The 21,257-nt window shown below is 43.0% G+C and overlaps 1 protein-coding gene across 1 annotated transcript in view; it reads right to left on the bottom strand.

Moving 5' to 3' along the window:
- LOC309556068 (prostatic acid phosphatase-like) overlaps positions 1–21,257 on the bottom strand; it is a 161,244-nt gene that overhangs the window by 111,395 nt on the left and 28,592 nt on the right. Inside the window, exons 2-3 of the mRNA XM_082258380.1 lie at positions 10,657–10,752; positions 2,494–2,580 (exon numbers count right to left, since the gene is read on the bottom strand). Coding sequence (XP_082114506.1) covers positions 2,494–2,580; positions 10,657–10,752 — 183 coding nt within the window. The remainder of the gene's footprint in view (positions 1–2,493; positions 2,581–10,656; positions 10,753–21,257) is intronic.

Genomic DNA, 21,257 nt, shown 5'->3' with positions numbered 1-21,257 from the left:
ATGAACTCAACACTTGGTTGGGACTCTTTTTGCATGAATTACTGCATCAATACGGCGTGGCATGGAGGCGATCAGCCTGTGGCACTGCTGAGGTGTTATGGAAGCCCAGGTTGCTTTGATAGTGGCCTTCAGCTTGTGTGCATTGATGGGTCTGGTGTCTCTCATCTTCCTCTGGAAAATTCCCCACAGATTCTCTATGGGGTTTAGATCAGGCAAGTTTGCTGTCCAATCAAGCATAGTGATACCATGATCATTAAATCAGATATTGGTACTTTTGGCACTGTGGGCAAGTGCCAAGTCCTGCTGGAAAATGAAATCACAACCTGGGCTTCCATAACACCTCAGCAATGCAACAGGCTGAACGCCTCCATGCCATGTCGTATTGATGCAGTAATTCATGCAAAAGGAGTTCCACCCAAGTGTTGAGTTCATACTATACTGTATAAGGACATACTTATCTGTAAGCCAGCATTTTTCTAGTAAAAATTATTATTTGTTTATTTTTTTTTCTATTGGTCTTACTCTATGTGGAATGTGGAAACTTCACACTAGACCTCATGCAACTTGGATTCTGTGCCTCTTCACTCTTCCTCCAGACTCTAGGACCTTGATTTCCAAATGAAATGCAAAATGTTCCACAGTCCGCAATGATTTGGGGAGCTATAACATCTGCTGGTGTTGGTCCACTGTGTCTTATCAAGCCCAAAGTCAATGCAGCCCTCTAGCAGAAAATTCTAGAGCACTTCATGTATCTATATAAAATATATGAGTTTCAGTTTTTGAATTTAATTACTGAAATAAATTAACCTTTTGATGATATTCTAATTTTATGTATTGCACTATATGTGCTCCCATTAAAAAGCATAACAGCCCCTGATTGTACAACATCACTGGTTTAACATGTGGTAGGTTTTTATCCTTTTGGCCTGTAATAGAATGTGTGTCTTTCAGGCAAGTTGTGAATTTAGTTTGATCAGGCAGGGTAAGAACCAGAGAGCACATCCTACCCTCCACAATATCAAAATAAATACAAAAAAACAATCCCCACCATGCACCTTATTAGACTCAGCGCACCACATCAATTACTACAATAAACTCTACATTTCATAAAATGTACCCACTTAGACAGCGCACTGCAACATGCACCCAAATGCACTTATTTTATATCATGCCCACTGTTATAGTAAGCAATCTGGACCATACCCCCTATTATGCACACGGCAACCATTCAATAACCTTGTTACACCCAACACTTGGCCAAATTATATTTGTGCTATTATCTTTTTTTGTGTGAAAAACATTAAAACAGTTGTTTTTCTTTGAAAGTGGTATTAAAATACGTTTTATGCTCAGTAAAAATGCTGCTTCCTGGCTTCACACTGCAGTGCCCTGTGCTTGCAGAGCTGAATAACAGCCACACCCCTCAGCACAAGTGTCCTTGGTGTTTTTGCAGATAGGGGGGTGGTATTAGACCAAATTACTGAGAGCAATGGGCCTTTTCTAGGACTTTTTGTACTGTAGTCATATTTAGATACAGTAAAACCTTAGATTGCGAGCATAATTTGTTCCGGAAACATGCTTGTAATCCAAAGCACTCCTATATCAAAGCAAATTTCCCCATAAGAAATAAAGGAAACTCAGATGATTTGTTCCAGAACCATTTATTCATAAATCCTTCAGTTTATAGTCCATATAAAAAGATTATAGCAATGTGATAGATTGTGTAACCATAAAATGTCCATCCACAAATGGCAGCCTCCACAAGGGGATTAGAAGCAAAATCCAGCAGGAGCTACAGAGTATAAAAGAGAAGAGGGGCGCTGCTAAGTGTAGCAATATGGTTACATTTAATGAAGGTTCAACATTTAGCAACTCACATAGCTGATGATTAAAGTCCAAGTATGCAGGCATCCGGGGTAAAGCTGTCCACATAGACCATCCTCCTCACCGTCGGCTCTCACCGCTGTCAGTCTGCAGTGATGACCGGAAAGACTTCCCTGCATTAGAGCAATTTGAACGCGAGGCTTGAAGCGCTCGTGGAGCACAGCGTGGAAGATATGACGCTGATGGCAGTGCGGAGGATGATCTATGTGGACAGCTTTACCCCGGATGCCTGCATACTTAGATGTGCCTGATCATCAACCATGTGAGTTGCTAAATGTTGTACCTTCATTAAATGTAACCATATTGCCAAACTGAGAGGCATTTCTCTTCTCTTTTATACCCAGTTGTGAGATGACGCTACTTGTATATCAAAACATCTCTTGTTTATCAAGTCAAAATTTGTAAAAAAAATTTGGTTGTCTTACAAAATGCTCTCAAACCAACTTACTCTCAATCCAAGGTTTTACTGTATTTGTTAGACACTGCTGTTAAAATAAAATGGAGATTGTTTTTACAATGTATATCTGACTATATGTCTATGACTGTGATTTCCATTTGGCTTCAACTCTAGTTACCTGTAAAGAGAAAAGTAAGCTACCACGTTTTTACCTCATCTTTGTTGTAGGTTTCACTTAGAAACCCAGAATATCTCTTTCTCAGGTATTGTCCCAGTTCAAAATGTTGCTCCATTCCTAGCTGTTGAGATACAGAAAACATTTTCATGATAAAAATTCAGTATGAGTGCTATTTTATTTTTATTCTGTTTAAATCTGTTAACCTATTGCTATCATTTTGGTAAAGATCACACTTTGACATTTTAATACTGTCCATAAAGCCAGATTGTAGTGTTTATTTAAAGCGGAGTTCCGGGCACAGAAATCATTTTTCAACAAACATACCCCCGGGGCAGTCAGGGCTAGTACATTCCACAATGGCTAGCCTCTGATCTGTCCCGGTTCGCACTTACCTTTTAGAAGAAATACTCAAAATTTCTTCCACAGCGTTTCCATCTCTCTTGTGGGCAGCTGAAGCCGGCGCGGTCCTCTTCGGCGTCTTCTTCCACGTCTTCTTCTCCCAGAATGTGCCTGCATCGGCCCCTCTCGTCACTTCCGGTGCGGCGCCGCATTCCTCCACAGCTTCTGGGCATGCCCAGAAGCTGTTTAGCAGGGGAATGCGGCGTCACCCGGAAGTGACGAGCGGGGCCGGTGCCGTCGCATTGATTCCTGGGAGCGATGACGTTCAGCTCCCAGGAATCAGTGCAAGCCCGAAAGTGACGGCGGAGCCGCGGCACAGAGGGAGGAAGTGAAGACTAGGTGATTATATTCGATCTTCAATTACAAGGTGAGTAAATAAAAAAAAAAAACCTAACTATCCAATTCCTTTTCAGGTGAAGGGGAACAAGCAGACGGGCACAAAAAAAAAATATTGATTTTGTGCCCGGAACTCCGCTTTAAGAAAAAAAAAACTATTAAAGGAGAAGTACAGCCAACACTCTTTTAGCTGTACATCTCCTGTGGATCACAAGAATGTAGTTCGTTCTGCACTCCTGTGACACATTTTCAGCTGACAGTGGGCTGAAGCCTGCTGTCAGCTGACGTCACAGAACTGGTCCAGGCTGGGGAAAGATTGTGACCTCATGGTGGGGATCCACCCAGGAGCCTGAACTGGCACCTTGGTCAGCCTCTCAGCGAGCCGCTGAGACCCTGAGCCAGCTGCTCCAGCACCCTCCACAGCCTAGAGTTCCAGTGAGCGTGGGGGAGGGGCAGAGCAGACAGCAGTGACTAACAGTCACCAGCTCTCTGCTCATGGAGCACTGAGAACTAACTGAGTGATCAATGGTGTTTAATAGCTTGGTTCTCATTGGGCGGACCAATGTTGCATCCACCTACAGGTAAGTGTTATTTAAAAAAACAAACAAACTTTTCTCTTTTAAATAAAATCAATACTATTATAATCTTACCTTGGTGTGTAAACGTTGTGGATTACGCCTATTCCACATCTGTAGATGATGTAATGAAGGAACCTGTGCTGTGAGAAATATGTAAACTGCCATTGCTGGTCATCTTGGTCCAATGACTTCAATATTTTATTAGTCACTGTCCTTGAACAAAAGTTAGGACTCCCGATCTACTTGCTTGTTACAGGACATGCGGGTGTAGGAGTAGGAGATCTGTGAGCAGATCCCCAATAAATCAGAGTAAAACAGCATGGATGTCACTTTTGTGACATCTGTGCCCATTCAGTGTTAGTCCACATTTTGACAGTGGATTGTGGTGGACTTGTGATGGCTTTGTGAGTGACCAGATGTACATGGACTTGTGTCTGTTAACCTCAGGCTACCTCTGTCATGTTTAGGTAAAAAAGGATGCAGTGTGAAATAGAGATTGACTGATTATTTATTTTATTTATTTAAGGTACTTATATAGCACCATCAATTTACGCAGCGCTTTTACATATACATTGTACATTCACATCAGTCCCTGCCCTCAAGGAGCTTACAATCTAAGGTCCCTAACTCACATACATACACAGTAGGGACAATTTTTTTTATACAGGATCCAATTAACCTACCAGCATGTCTTTGGAGTGTGGGAGGAAACCGGAGTACCCGGAGGAAGCCCACGCAGGCACAGGGAGAACATGCAAACTCCAGGCAGGTAGTGTCGTGGTTGGGATTCGAACCAGTGACCCTCTTGCTGCTAGGTGAAAGTGCTAACCACTACACCACTGTGCCGCCCCTGAACATTATCAGCAACACCGATATATCGGGGTGAATATGCACATTCCCCGATAAATCAAAATCGGCCTTTTGATTTACCGATATTGCCGATATTTTCGTGATGTCATCGCGTATGTTGCGCCATGCGCCTCCGCGCACTGGACAGCTTGTAGGTCGACTTCCTCTGCCTCGTTACAGTGTCTTTTACCCGCCGCGGCCACACTGGAGTCTGCATGCAGCACAGATGGTCGGTTGGGACATAGTTCTTCTACTTCTAGTGAGTGAACAGTGACCAACAGTCTGACACACTTTCTGTATCTGTTCTGTGATAAGTGATAATAGTGACCAACACTCTGACACACGTTCTGTATCTGTTCTGTTCTGTAACACAGCCGCCGCGGCCACTCACCCACCACCCACAGCTGCCCGGTGCAGCCAGTAACCCAGTCCCACACAGTCCACTGTGTAGTGTGTACCAGCCAGCCAGCCACAGGCCCTGCCTGAGTCCTGACTGTACCAGATAGCCAGCCACAGGCCCTGGGCCTGTACGTGCCAGGCCAGCCACCACACAGGCCAGCCAGCCAGCCACAAAAGGGTGCCTGCCAGACAGCCACCCACTACAGGGTGCCAGCCAGACAGCCACCACAGGGTGTCAGCCAGACAGCCACCCACCACAGGGTGTCAGCCAGACAGCCACCCACCACAGGGTGTCAGCCAGACAGCCACCCACCACAGGGTGCCAGTCAGCCACCCACCACAGGGTGCCAGTAGCAAGCCAGACAACCACCACAGGGTGCCAGCCAGACAGCCACCACAAGGTGCCAGCCAGACAGCCATCCACCACAGGGTGCCAGCCAGGCAGCCACTGACCACAGGGTGCCAGCAGCAAGCCAGCCACCCACCACAGGGTGCCAGCCAGCCACCCACCACAGGGTGCAACCCAGCCAGCCACCTCACCACAGGGTGCCAGCCAGCCAGACAGCCACCCACTACAGAGTGCCAGCCAGCCACCACAGAGTGCCAGCCAGCCATTTTGTGTAAGCCTATATTAAAGTCTGCCTCTTTCTTGTTTCAATGGAGATAGAAAAATTAAAAGTGTGGTCTGGGACTATTTCTCTTCTCAATCTCCTGAAAAATCAGCAGCACTGTGCAACACTTGCAAAAACAATGTGAGCATGGGATCAATAACTGCAAAAACCAAAAATATGTCTAATCTTTGGGCCCATCTAAGAGTTCATCATCTTGAATTGTGTAATGCAGCACAGAAAAAACAAAATGAATCACAAGGTGAATCGTCCCTATCCCAGGCAACAATAACAGATATGTTTCAGAAAAAAACAGGTGGCTAAAATCTGTTGGAAGATCACAACTGCTGGACAGAGTAATCACAGAGATGATGGGGACTGATAACCAGCCATTTACAATAGTGTCTGACTCTGGATTTAAGCGGTTGATTTCCATAGTTGAGCCAAGGTACACACTGAAGAGTGACAAGTTTTATCGAACTGAAATGCTGGAAAAGATTCACCAAAAGGTTGTTGACAAAGTAAAGACTATGCTGCAACCAGAGAATGCTGGCAACTCACTCTCATTCACGATGGACTGCTGGTCAGGGCAAACAGAATCACGAATGAGTCTTACATGCCACTTCATTGACAGTGAATGGACAAGAAGGCATTTGGTGTTGAATACAAAAGTGATGCAAGGATCCCACACTGAGGAGTACATTACAAAAAGTTTCTAGGCATGCTAGAAGAATGGGGAATTAGCAAAGACAGAGTGATGCTTGTGCTGCGAGACAGTGGAGCAAACATGGTTAAAGGTATGAGATTTGCTGAAGCGTCAGACCTCAGTTGCATGGCACACACCCTCCAACTGGTGGTAAATGATGGTCTCTCAAACCAGAAAGCTTTGCTAGACATTATTACCATGCTGAAGAAGTGCACAGACAATTTCCACCATTCTGTTCTTGCCAAGCAGCAACTGAGGTGCATTCAGGAAGACCTTGGCCTACCCAAAAACAACCTGATACAGGCTGTTCCAACACAATGGAACTCAACGCACCACATGTTACAAAGAATGCTGGAGCAGAAGTGAGCTCTCACTATATATTCTGGTGAATATGGACTTGGAGGACATTCTTGCCCTACTGCAGATCAGTGGGACATAGTAGCCAACATTATAGAGACGCTCATACACATTGAGGAAGTGACATTGGAGGTGAGTCATTACGACAATCTGTTTTCTCTGATCGTATGTGTGAGATTCCCGAAGATGCTTCTTCAACAGAATGAAGGACCCAACACACATGGCATCAAAACATGTAGGCAGGCCATGAGGGACAGCCTCGCCAAAAGGTTTGGGAAGCATAAGGAGAACAAAACTGCTGTGCTTGCATGTCTTTTGGATCCTTGATACAAGAACCATCCTTTCTCTTCTGATTATGTATTGGCCAAGGCAAAGCAATGGCTGACAGAAGATATTCAACAGAAGGTGCAGGAGGTTCCTCCTGAGGAAAAGAAAAGTCAAGGACAAGAAGAGAAGGTTTCTGATGTGGAAGATGCAGGAGAAAAATGTCCCAAAAGACAACGGACAGAAGAGAAAATAGGTCAAATAGATGCAATGTTCAGCGTTTCATTGGGGCCTCATGCAGAGGATTCATCAGAATCGGCAATAATGAGCCTGGACAGAATCGGCAATAATGAGCCTGGATGATGAACTTCATCTCTATTTGAAGGAACCAGTAATTGACAGAAGAAGTGATCCTCTTCAGTGGTGGAAAGAAAATGAGGCACGCTACAAATACTTGCTTCCCATGCTAGAAGATACCTTTCTGCTCCTCCTTCCTCAGTACCAAGTGAGCGTGTTTCTAGTGAAGTGGCAGCAATTTGTGAAAAGAGAAGAAGCCGTTTAACTGGTGAACATGCTGAAATGTTGTGCTTTCTGCACTATAATATTGTTCTACTTAACTGAGAGCATTGATTTGAAAGTGTAGTAGTAGTGTCTGTCCACCAGTCCACTGAGTCTGTCCAATCCCCTGTCTAGCTTGTGTCTATCTATTTATTTCTAGCAGTTTTGCACTGACTGCGACTGCGCTGCAGTCAGTGCAAAAGTGCTAGAAAAAAAATAGACATAGTAGACAGTGGATTGGAGTCAGTGCCAGTGGACTACTGCTGCAGTAGAACACCACTCACTGCTGCAATCATTTTAAATCACTACTCCAGTGAGTGAGTGCCCTACTGCAGCGGTAGGCACTAGGTACAGTCCAATCCACTGTGTAGCTATTGCCACCCTGCAGAGAGGTAGTCCTCCAGTGACTCCAGTCCAATCCACTGTGACATGTGTAGCTGTTGCCTTGCTTTTTTTCTACCAGTATTGCACTGCCACTGACTGCAATAGTTGCAGTGAGTGCCATACTGCAGATGGTCCTCCAGTGACTCCATTCCAATCCACTGTGACATGTGTAGCTGTTGCATTGCTTTTTTATAGCAGTAGTTGCAGTGAGTGCCATACTGCAGATAGTCCTCCACTGACTCCAGTCCAATCCACTGTGACATGTGTAGCTGTTGCCTTGCTTTTTTTAATAGCAGTATTGCACTGACTGCAGTAGTTGCAGTGAGTGCCATACTGCAGATAGTCCTCCACTGACTCCAGCCCAATCCACTGCGACATGTGTAGCTGCTGCCTTGCTTTTTTTCTACCAGTATTGCACTGACTGCAGTAGTTGCAGTGAGTGCCATACTGCATGCAAATAGTCCTCCACTGACTCCAGTCCAATCCACTGTGACAGGTGTAGCTGTTGCCTTGCTTTTTTCTAGCTGTATTGCACTGGCTGCACTGGTTGCAGTGAGTGCCATACTGCAGGGGTAGTCCTCCACTGACTCCAGTCCATTCCACTATGACATGTGTAGCTGTTGCCTTGCTTTTTTTATAGCAGTATTGCACTGAGTGCAGTAGTTGCAATGAGTGCCATACTGCAGATAGTCCTCCACTGACTCCAGTCCAATCCACTGTGACATTTGTAGCTGTTGCCTTGCTTTTTTTCTACCAGTATTGCACTGACTTCAGTAGTTGCAGTGAGTGCCATACTGCATGAAGATAGTCCTCCACTGACTCCAGTCCAATCCACTGTGATCCACTGTGACATGTGTAGCTGTTGCCTTGCTTTTTTTCTACCAGTATTGCACTGCCACTGACTGCAATAGTTGCAGTGAGTGCCATACTGCAGATAGTCCTCCAGTGACTCCAGTCCAATCCACTGTGACATGTGTAGCTGTTGCCTTGCTTTTTTTCTACCAGTATTGCACTGACTGCAGTAGTTGCAGTGAGTCCCATACTGCAGAGGTAGTCCTCCACTGACTTCAGTCCAATCTACTATGACATGTGTAGCTGCTGCCCTACTTTTTTTTCTAGCAATATTGCACTGACTGCAGTAGTTGCAGTGAGTGCCATACTGCACACAGAGGTAGTCCTCCACTGACTCCAGTCCAATCCACTGTGACATGTGTAGCTGTTGCCTTGCTCTTTTTATAGCAGTTTTGCACTGACTGCACTGCAGTAGTGAATTAAAAATATTGCAGTGAGTGAGTCCACTACTGCAGCACTTAATCTGCTCATTGCTAATGCACAATCATATGATGTGAAATGCAAATGTCCTTGCAATTAAAGTTTTCCTATCAGTTTTTATGCAGTTAAGGTGAGAAGAACGAGTGCTTAATGTTGAAAATGTTCATTTGGAGATATTTTATGTCTGTGCTGGTATTATTATACCCCCTCTTCTTTTGAAAAATTGCTGTTGATAATATTTGCAATAGGGAATATGACTTGCAAGATATAAATCTTTTGCTCTGATTTCCTACTGTCATTTTGAAGTCTTCCTCTCTAAAGGTAAATGCTAAGGTCAGTTTTATGGTGGTCAGCATATACAGTTTATGTTAAAGGAAATCAGAATACATACCCAATTGCTCCTAACTGTTCCTCATTTAAATAATTTATTTTCATAATATGCATTGCCAAGGGCGGGGCTGCTGTTAGAAACCACGGGGCCCCATACAGCCAACCTAACAGGGCACCCCACAAATAAACACAGTTTACTTTGCTTTGGTTATGAATGAACACATTGAGTGATCAGTACCAATCACTCATTGCGTTAATTCAGGAAAGGAAGAGACTGGCGAATGTGACCTTTACCTGTTGTGTGCTTGCAGCTGCCGATGGGAAGGAGAGGAGGGAAACCGGCAGCACTGCAGGGGTAGGGGGGCTGGGTAACAGGGGGGAAAGGTATGGTGCACAGGGAGGGTGAATAGCGCGGTGGGAGGGGCAATTACTGGAATCGATTTCCTGTATGGTTCTTCCTGCAGCAGCTGAAAGGGAGAGGAGAAGAAGCCAGCTTTGAACTGCCGGTCACCCTCCCTGCCCAAATATCCCTGCCCAAATATGATTTACCCTGCTGCCTAGGCCCCGTGCAGGAGGACTGGTGGTACCCCCTTATTCATGGCCCTGGCGAAGGGTATGTAAGTCATTTGCTTACATATATTGTACTAAAAGATTTCCCTTTTCTCTATGTTTAAAAGCTGAGAGGTATGCAGCTGGCAATATTCTGACTTCAGAAACCATCTACTACAACCACTAGGTGACATGTTAATTGTGGGCAGACATCTGGGATCAGGTGCTTTACCTTCCTAGACTTTTCCCAGGAAAGTCATTTTTATTAGGTACTCTACATAGGATATAATTCCTGAAAGAATTGCAGTTATGCTAGCCATACTCATAATTTTGCAAGCAGTTTCAACTAGCTTTTTACAAAAAATGATTAAACAGATTATGGCAACATGCCACCATATATGTTGTATAGTTACATATTTTTTTAAATTGCAGGTATGATAGTAGGTTTTCATGATTCATTTGATTGCTTTTATTGTTTCAAAGAGGTTAAATTGTTAGACAATAGGCAATTGTTTAGACTTTACATTTTTAGTACATTACTCCAATACATAGTGTAGGTAAAGTATTGCATATAAAACAAATGACAAAATAACGTGTTTGGGTCAAACCTGCGTAAGTTGTCCAAACCCATCAGGCCAAGAATCTTCCTTATACTTGTCATTAGGATAAGTGTCAATTGGACTTCTATCACCATGTCGAAACACCTAACAAAAGAGACAATGTAAAATGTAAAAAAAAAATCTCAGCCCTAAGGTGGATAGACATTATCAAGGGCTGGTAAATATTTGTCAGGGGAATTCAATAAAACACCTAAGAAACTTTTCTGGCAGTATGGCTCCTTTAAAATAGCCTGTGCTAATCTCAAAAAAGCCCTGCTGTCAGTTTTGTTAGCTGTACTGATATAAATAAAGGACTGAATACTTCTCTGGGTAAACCCGGTATAAATCTAATAGGTTTCTCTTATCAACATAAAGCATTGGGTGCTGTATCTGAGCTAAGACAGGTGAAACAGAGCTGCTACCTTCTTAATCATCCTCAGCTTGCAGGTATGGGCTTCCAGCTAAAAAGGTCTCTGATAACCTTCAATCTTCAAAATATGTAGAAAAAGCTGGCACTACAGTAAATCAGCTGTAATCAATTTTCATTGAAGTTCGGATAATACAGCCATGTACATATCCAACGCGTTTCAGCCATCAGGCCTTAATTAATGGCTCAGGTGCTCGACCCCCAGACATACCAGACATAATAGGAAGAATTAAGGGGTTATGGAGCAAATGTTGCCTCCAATTTTAAAAAGGGGCACAGCCACAAAAGGGGAGCATGCAGCTCTAGCTCTTCATTCCTAGAGAATGGAAATATGGGGCTGCATGCTCCGATTTCTCTGCCTGTCCTGGCTCTGCTCAGAGCAGAGGAAGGAGATAGGTATTAACCCTGCTGTCTCTGCTGTCACTACACAGGAAGAGAGAGGAATAAATTAGTAAAAAGCTGAGGACTGTAAGCACCCCCATTAGTTTTAAATGTTTTGTCTCAACCCTCTAACTGCTACTTTGTCTTGGTCTGTTAAAGGAAGTTGAAAACAGAATTACTAGTGGGATCACCAGGTGAAAATAAAGCCATCAAAAATAAAACTAAAATAGCCACCACATCTAAGATCTGATTAGCTGAAATGTATTCATTTTTTGTTTTGGGGTTTATTACTGCTTTAAATCTCCACTGAGATGTTAGTGTGTTCATTCAATAGGTTTCCAGTTATTTTTCTATCTTATTATATAACAGATTTTTGCTACCTTATATTGTTTATACTGTACATTGCGTCTATGCAGTTGGTAAAATATATTTTGTATTATTTGGCCAGCTATTGCATTTGTTACCATGCATTTCAAACCCAAAACCAAAAATGTAATATATCACAGCTTACCAGGCTTGGATGAGTTGGCTCCATTCGTTTTCTTTTTTCCCAGGGTTTTTTTTACCTTATAACTTATTTTCTCCTTTTAATAGGATATATTTTATGTTTGATTTTTTTTTACTTGTTTCACATCTAACAAAAGGTGCTTTAAAGTGGAACTTCACTCACAAACATTTATAATTTTAATCCTCGTGCTGCTAGCATTAGTAATTAGATAGGAAAATATATCATATTTACTTGTTTTAAACTTGTTTTTTATATTTCTTCAGTTACTTCATGATTTCTTGCCTAGATAAATTATGACATACATTCCAGGAATCTTCAGGAAGGGAGGAGGGGTTTTCTCAGCTAAGCACACAGCTCCTGCATGCATGCTTGAGCTAAGGGAAGATGGATTCCAGGAAGTAAATGCTACATGAATAATTTGCCCTTACACAAGATGGCCACAGCGAGAAATGCTAGGGGGTTGTTTTTCTTTCATTCAAATTTTATTATATAGAAATAACAAGTAAAAATAGACTGTTTCATGTCAAAAATTATGTGCAAAAATCCAGGAGTTTCTCTCCTTAAATTTGTAACATTCAACAGTAACATAGGTGTAAAGGACCCTTGGTCCTAAGCATTGTCCTATCAGTATGTAATTGATTAACAACACCTTGTTGGAAGATGCGATGCGCTTTGTTTTGTGAAAAAATACTTTCAACTAGGAGCCCTAAAGCTATAGAGAGCAGTGTAGTTGTCCTCAGGATCAAAAAGAGGTAATACTCTTGCTCGAGGGCATAAAAAGAAAATGGGAGGAGGGCGATGTTCTAGCGGAGAGAGTGAGTAGAAGAAAAAGGGAGAAAAAGAGATAAAGAAAGATAAAAAAAAAGAGGGGGGGGGGGGGTATCAGGGGCAGGCCATCTCTGTCCCAGAGGTTCACTTTAGGCATGTTGGTTCATAATCTTTAGTTATAATGACAAAAATAACATGCACCCGGCTTTTCACGAAATTGAGGTTCGTGGCGGAAATATATGTGTCGCTAGTGTACGCTATCGTTTGGTAACGCCTTCTATCGGTTTGTGTAGGAGCGCCTCCCAAGGATCTTTGCACAGATTTATACATACTGTAACACCAAATTGACCATGTTATAGACTCTAATCCACAGGCTCCTAATCCTAGGGCATGACCAGCATATATGCTTCATATCTCCTTGGTCTGAGCATCCCCTGAAACATGAGGAGGGTTAGGAGGGGAGGAACTCGCAATTCTAGCTGGGGTAAAGTACCATTGGGACAGAACTTTGAAAGAGTTTTCTAAGGTTATGAAATGACAGGAAGAGTGGAATAATGCCTCCCAAATTTTCTTCCATGTCTCTGGGGTTTGCGTGGTTCCAAAGTCCCCCTCCCAGCTGGACTAGTAAAGCGAGGCTCATGAGTTGGAGTTGTTTAGTATGGAACAATATAATAGGAAGATAAGACCTCGAGTTGTGGGAGACGTTTGGCATCTCGTTTCAAATACCATTGCAGTCGTAGACCAGTTCCTTCAGATGGCGAATTTGGAGATTGTGAAATCTCTCAGAGTCTGGAATGTCGTATGTATCCTTGAGAAATTGAAAAGAGACAATGTTTCGGAAGACCAAAGAAACCGAACCATCGTTAGGCCCTTACTACGCCACCAGAGATTGCTTTGAGGACTTTCCAGATCCAGGGGAAATAAAGGGCAATTAAATATTTCTAGAAGAGGGAGGTGTGGTGAGATCAGTTGGGCCCAGTATTTATTAGAATCCCATACCACAAGGGTGTGGGATAATACAGTGTTTAAGGGCTTAGGGCGTAATTGCGGGGGGACCCAGGGCAAAGAAGAAAGTGGGCTCGGATCAGTGTCTACTACGTCAATAAAAGTCCAAAAAGGTGCAGCCTGTCCTGCAAACATTTGAGCTAGAGGAGCACTCTGAGATGCCTTATAATAATGCACAATGTTCGACATCCCCAGCCCTTCCTGGGTTTTGGGCCTATAGAGTAGATGTCTGCTTAGCTTTGATCTAGGCCCTATACAAACCTAAAGTGAAGGTTTTGCAGGGAACGCAGGATACGCAAGGTAAGGGACCAGGACAGGCAAAATTCTAAATGGATATAGTAGTTTCGACAGGAGAGTCACTGTTATAGCATGTATCCAACCCAACTAGTAATATGCACTTTGCCCCATAACTCCAGTAGCCTAGTCAAAGCTTTGATAAGAGGGGGGTTGTTAGCGCTGTACAGAGCTGAGTAAGTCGGAGTGAGTGTAATCCTCAGGGAGGGGATAACGTCAGTTCATTTGAAGGCAAAAATGGTCCTGTGCCGTTTAGAGTGTGTTGTCCATCAGAGAGACGTTCAGCGCGTGGAATTTGGCCTGGTTGACGTAGAGACCCGATAGAGAGTAGAACTTAACAGTACATTGACACCCCCAGCGTATCGCATATGGCAGTGTGAACTGCCGGGGGTGCGTGTGCGATGCGGGAACAGGCTGCGGATTCGCAGCCTTCCCGCATCGCATAAATGTGAACCGAGGCTCAATGAATTCCTGCAGATATTGTGGTGTCTTTCGTAAGTTCCCTTGGTTCGCTGTAGGTCAAGACCATCTCCAGCTTGCTTGTCTACCATTTGGGCTTTCAACATCACCCTGTGTGTTTTAGGGATCTTATTGGTTGTTAAGGTCTTTATCAAAGCAAGGAGCTTATGCCTGCATGGTTACTTGGATGTTATTCTACTATGCCAAAACAGAGGGCAGCTGTTCCTCAAAATTCAGCTGGTGGCTGATTCTGGAAAAGAGACACCTGGAACCCATTCTGTCTCTTGTGTGCCTCGGGGCTCAGTTCGATATAAGCTAGAGGACCATTGCTTTGTCTCTGGATCCCGATGTTCTGGAACAGAATACTCCTGGCCCTGTCTTCTTCCCACCTGCGCGTCTTTCAGATTCTAAAATGATGGACACTATGGTGTCTACACATCCAATGGTCAAGTGGACGCTCTGGAGAACGCGACCCTTCCGGAGGATGTTTCTCCAGCAGTGGGAGCCAGGAAGCAGAATTCAGGTCATCTACATAACCTCAGTCATGAGTGAGTCCCCTAGTGGCTGCAATGGAGAAACTGGCTCATTTTGCCATTCCATTGCCCCATTTCCTGGTTCACAATCACATTCAATACCACCAATATGGGTTGGGGGCTTGCTGCCTGTCAGTGATAGCTCAAGGCAGGTGGAGCTATCACTTTCACAAGATTGTGTTGAACATTCTGAAACTATGGGCAGCCTTCTGCACCCTACAGGCTTTTCACGATATAGCGAAGGGAGTATCAGTGCTCTTAGGCTAGTAAACACTACGGTGGTCTCCTACGTTAAAAGACAAGGGGGGGGGGGACTCACAGCCTGCTCTCTATTACAGGAAGCAAATCCAATTATGTCATGGGCTCAGAAGAATCAAGCCTACATCTTTGAGGCTTATTTCCCCAAAATATTCTAACTTCTATATTCTAATTCTGGCTTATTGGCCAATTAGGCCATGGTTCCCCTTGCTAGCACTGTTCAGCTACTGGAACCCAGTGCTCCTTCTCATAAGCCCAGACCTTCTGTCACTGGGTGCATTTCTACATCCATGTCCAGCACGGTTATGTCTGACAGTCTGGTTCTTGAGATTGGAGGTCCTCGGCTGCTCCCCCAGAGTCAACTCTCTCTTTCTATTGAATAGGAAAGTGAACACAAACAAAGTTTACGGGAGAATCTGGTCAAAGTCTGTGCAATACATGTCTGCTGCTGACAGATCATGTACTGATATAGAAGTTCTAAATATTCTGGGCTTCCTAGAGTTGGATTTAGATCTGGCTCTATCTATCAGATCTTTCAGAGTACAAGTGTCAGCTTTATCAGCCTTCACAGGTGTTTCCAGGTCTAGGCATCTTTCCTATCCAATAATTCTTCAAGGGAGCAACTAGGTTCAGACCTCAGAGTAAGCAGAGTTTTTCCAAATGAAATCTCCCTCTTGGTCTCAACTCCCTCTCAGGAATTGGAGTGGAGTGTTCTAGGACTGTCTCCGTTAAAGGCCTCTCTGTCATGTTTGCCTTTCTCCTGGCTATCACGTCGGCATTAAAAAAAAGAAGAAAAAAAAAACTTAGATGGATTCACTGGTCATGGAGAACTTTTCTTAATGTTCTTCCAGGTTGAGTGGTGCTTTTACCTATGTTTGACTCAATTCCCATGGGTATATCAGTTTTTCATGGGAACCAGGAAATTGTTCTGCCACCCTTTGGGGCACTAACTTGCGTCCTTTAGACATGGGAGAGGTCGCCTTGTGGCTTAGTTGGTTAAGTGCATGTCTAATAAACAGGAATACTGAGTTTGACTCTCAGCAGTGCCTTCCTTTTGGTTCTAGGAATTTCTCAGATATTGTGAAGTTACATCTAAAACCTAAAGCTTCCTTCAGGCTTCAGAAGGCATGTTCATCCTTTTTTCTGGAAAAGACAAAGGAAAACGTGCCTCATCTAGGACGATTGTGGCATGGATTGTCTGGGCCATCTGACAGGCTCATAGAGCCGAGGGCTTGGCTCCTTTGGGGATGATGACCGCTCACTCGACCAGGAGTGTGCCCACATCCTGAGTGGCTTTGCAGCATGTGGTTCTCAATGTAATCAGTAGGGCGACCTTGTGGTCCCTGATCAATACATTTATGGCTCATTATTGTGTAGAGCCGGCCTCTATATCTTCTGTTAATTTTTGGTTTACAAATCCTGTCGGTCGACAGTGTCAATTAAACCCTTATCTTTTGGTTCTGCAATTGCCCACCTGGGTGTGTATGGCTAGTTATTTCCCATATGTATGCTGCCATGGAGTTGGTCAGGAAAATGGAAAATTTCCTATCAAATACTTACAGTAATTTTCATTTTCTGAAGGACTCCATGGCAGCAGGAGTTCCCACCCAGAGTCATGAGTAGGCTATTTGCGGAACGTGGCCTCTGGCTCAGAGCAAAGATTCATGGGAGTGGGGTTCTATAGGGGAGGAGTGGAGGCGGGGTTAACCCATACGAATGCTGCCATGGAGTCCATCAGAAAAGGAAAATTACTATAAGTATTTGATAGGAAATTTTCCATGTCATTCTGTTTGTGAGTTCAGCACTGGTTGGGTAATGTTGGCAGAAGAGACTTTCACTTCCGGGTTTAACTCTAAATATTTCCTCAGTGTCCTAGACAATATGGGAATAAATATGGCCATTGCATTTTTATGAGGTTGATCACAGCAAGTACTGATCTTCTTTGTCTGTTGGTGGTCAGAGATAATAGCTGATACCTAGATCATGCAAACGTAACCTAAAGCAGGCCATAAAATACGCAAATTTCTTTCCTGCAACCACTATTTTCCCATCAACACAGGCAGTTCTGACAGGGGAATCCCTCCTGCTGAAACATTTGTCTTCTCCTGCGAGCCTACCAGGTTTACTTGTGATTATCGCTAGCAACTGCTATAGCCGCTAGCAATAATCACTGTCTTCTCCCGCCGATCCCCTGTTGAGAAAATACAGTGATTATTGCAAGCGCCTATAACAGCTGCTAGCGATAATCGCAAGTAAACCTGGCAGGCTTTACAAAGTTGATCAATCAATCAGGTACATTCAGTCTGCTGAACTGACCGATATTGGAGCCATCTATGGCCAGCCTTAGACAAGGGGAGTTGTGTGTGTAGACTTGAATTATACACTTACAGTATATACTAAAAAGAAGGTAGATTTTTACTCTAACCCGTGCTCATTAAAAAATGTAATCAGGTTTGGGGAAAAAAATGGAAAATTGAGAGAAATTTACCCTGAATCAACTGCTTGAAGTGAGTAAATTTTTGGGCAAAATTATGGCTTTTACACTGGCGGCCGGATAGTGCCCCCCCAGTCATCTACCGGAATACTAATATTACAACCTGGCAAGGCTGTACACATGCAATTTTAACTTGGGCTGCAGAGTTTGACAGGCAGCAAAGCAACTTACCGATTGAGATCAATGGAGCTGCACCACAACTGCAAGCTCGTAGCCCTGCCGCAATGTGAAAAGCACCTTCTGAACAACTGCCAGCTGCTACTCTGCTGCTCTTTGAAAAGCAGTTCACCACAGATCACCTTTCAGAGGGCAGACTGTCTAAAAGAGTTCTTATTCATTTTCCCTCCCCCCCCCCCCCCCCACCCCACAGTCTTTCAATAGAGGTAAAACCGGTAAAACAAATCTGTATTGTTCAGCAATAAACTGAGACTGTGCATGATTGTTTTGTTAATTTTTTAAAAAGAAATTAGCTCAGCAAACAACTTGAAACTAATCCGACCAGTTTGCTATGTGACAAGCAGCAGAGATGCAGTAAAATACAATTTAAATGACAGATTACTATCTAACTATTTGCATTAGAGGGAAGACAAAAATAATAAATAAAAATATTAAGAAAAAAAATAATTCTTAACCAAGCAATACCCCCTTACAAAAATCAAACAAACTACAATGTCAGCAGAAACACCAACATTTAGTATTGTACTTATAAAAGAGAAGTTATATTTGTCAAGAGAAATTCCAATAAAGGTTGAATGATCTATCTATAAAGTTGGGGCAAAACTGGGAACATTTGCTTCCTGGATCAGAATATACTACCAATAGCCGGTTGACATACCGTGTATTTATAACTTGCAGGTGGGCTGCACCCAGTTCCAGGTCATTCTAAACCCAGAGCAACGATGCCAAACTGCTACCCCCCTTCCCTTAGGGTCACACTGTATTTATAACTTAGGTGAATGATGTGTGCATTTTGCAGTGAATGAACAGCAAACATGATCTGGTGGATCCTCTTTGGAAATAGGGTTTACCATGTCGAAATCAATAAAAGCAAAGTAGCATGAACATTTTGTTTAATTCTCAGCTATGTAAATTAGAAAATACACAGATATCTGTAATTTCACAAAAGTTGTTATATGCCCACGGTCACATAATCCATCTACAAGGCAACCTGAGCAGACGCCTAGGATATTCCAAAGGCCCAGCTTAAGTCCCGTCTCTGAAAATTCTGCCCGCTCCCTGACAGTTGGCACTCCCCCAGATAGGCGGTGGAGTGTCCAAGGCTTGGTTCACGTTACTGTATGTCGCCGAAAAAGCCCATAATCGCGCTCGTTCCTGACACACAGACAAATGCATTTCTGGGGGTAGGGAAGCCCATTGAAATGAATAGACTGCCCTACATGAAGCACATGTCACGTTGGAGGGGCGGTAAAACCACAAGGTTGAGCTGTTTTTTTACCACCTCCAACTTCTCACTCTTTAGCTGCAGAGGCAACAGCTGGGGTGTACACATGCTGTGGCTGTAGCTGGAGGTATAGCCAGGGTGAATGGGGCTGCACTGCAACTACCCACTACACACACACATACACATACATACACAGACATACATATATGCACACACACACATATATATATATATATATATATATATATACATACAGTATATATATATATATATATATATATATATATATACAGTATATATATGTATATATACACAGTATATATATATATATATATATATATATATATATGTGTGTGTGTGTGCATATATGTATGTGTGTGTACGTTTGGGCACCCAGGTAAAAATTTGTATTAATGTGCATAAGGAAGCCAAGGAAAGATGGAAAAATCTCCAAAAGGCGTCAAATTACAGATTAGACATTCTTATAATATGTCAACAAAAGTTAGCTTTTATTTCCATCATTTACACTTTCAAAATAACAGAAAACAAAAAAATGGCATCTGCAAAAGTTTGGGCACCCTGCAGAGTTAATATCTTGTACTGCCCCCTTTGGCAAGTATCACAGCTTGTAAACACTTTTTGTAGCCAACCAAGAGTCTTTCAATTCTTGTTTGAGGTATCTTTGCCCATTCTTCCTTACAAAAGTCTTCCAGTTCTTTGAGATTTCTGGACTGTCTGTCATGCACTTCTCTTTTAAGGTCTATCCATAGATTTTCAATTATGTTGAGGTCAGGAGATTGTGAAGGCCATGGCAAAACCTTTAGTTTACGCCTCTTGATGTAATCCCCCGTGGACTTCGAGGTGTGTTTAGGATCATTATCCATTTGTAGAAGCCATCCTCTCTTTAACTTCAGCTTTTTCACAGATGGCATCAAGTTACCATCCAAAATCTGCTGAAATTTTATTGAATCCATTTTTCCTTCTACTCGTGAGATGTTCCCTGTGCCACTGGCTGCAATACAACCCCAAAGCATGATTGATCCACCCCCATGCTTAATAGTTGGACAGAGGTTCTTTTCATTAAATTCTGTGCCACTTCTTCTCCAAACGTACCTTTGCTCATTCCGGCCAAAAAGTTCAATTTTAACCTCATCGGTCCACAGAACTTGTTTCCAAAATGCATCAGGGTTGTCTATATGTTCATTTGCAAAGTTCAAACGCTGATTTATGTGGTGAGGACGTAGAAGAGGTATTCTTCTGATAACTCTTCCATGAAGACCATATTTGTACAAGTATCTCTTTATAGTGGAATAGTGTACCACAACTCCAGTGTCTGCCAGATCTTTCTGGAGGGATCGTGCAGTCAAACGTGGGTTTTGAATTGTTTTTCTCACAATTCTGCGAGCTGCTCTGTCTGATATTTTTCTTGGTCTTCCAGATCTTGCTTTAACTTCCACTGTTCCTGATGACTGCCATTTCTTAATTACATTCCGAACAGAGGATATTGACATCTGAAAACGCTTTGCTATCTTCTTATAGCCTTCTCCAGCTTTGTGAGCGTCAACTCTTTTCAGTTTCAGTTTTCTAGACAACTGCTTAGAAGATCCCATGGTGCTGATTGTTGGGGCAAGGTCCGATGAGTCGGGGCATTTAAAACCTTTGAGATTGCCATCACCTGGTATTGCCAGACAATGATTGAGAACAATCCATGACACTGGCAGGTCTCAGCCTTTTGCAGACGACATTTTTTTGTTTTCTGTAATTTTGAAAGTGTCAATGATGGAAATAAAATCTAACTTTTGTTGACATATTATAAGAATGTCTAATCTGTAATTTGAGATTTTTCCATCTTTCCTTGCCTTCTTTGTGCACATTAATACAAATTTTTACCTGGGGTGCCCAAACTTTCGATCACCACTGTATATATATTTGCTGGGGGAGCACATTGCTGGGCTTCTTTCTCTAAGTGATTTTTTTCTACAAGTGATATGCACTTCAAGCTCTGCTTCATCTGAACATCTCTTCTCTGTCCCTCCACAGGTATGTGTAAGCTGCTAAAAGACATCCACCCATAACTGCAA

The sequence above is a fragment of the Pelophylax lessonae genome (assembly GCF_965119305.1).
Source record: "Pelophylax lessonae genome assembly, chromosome: 5".
NCBI lineage: Eukaryota > Metazoa > Chordata > Amphibia > Anura > Ranidae > Pelophylax > Pelophylax lessonae.
This window is presented reverse-complemented; position numbering and strand designations above follow the sequence as displayed.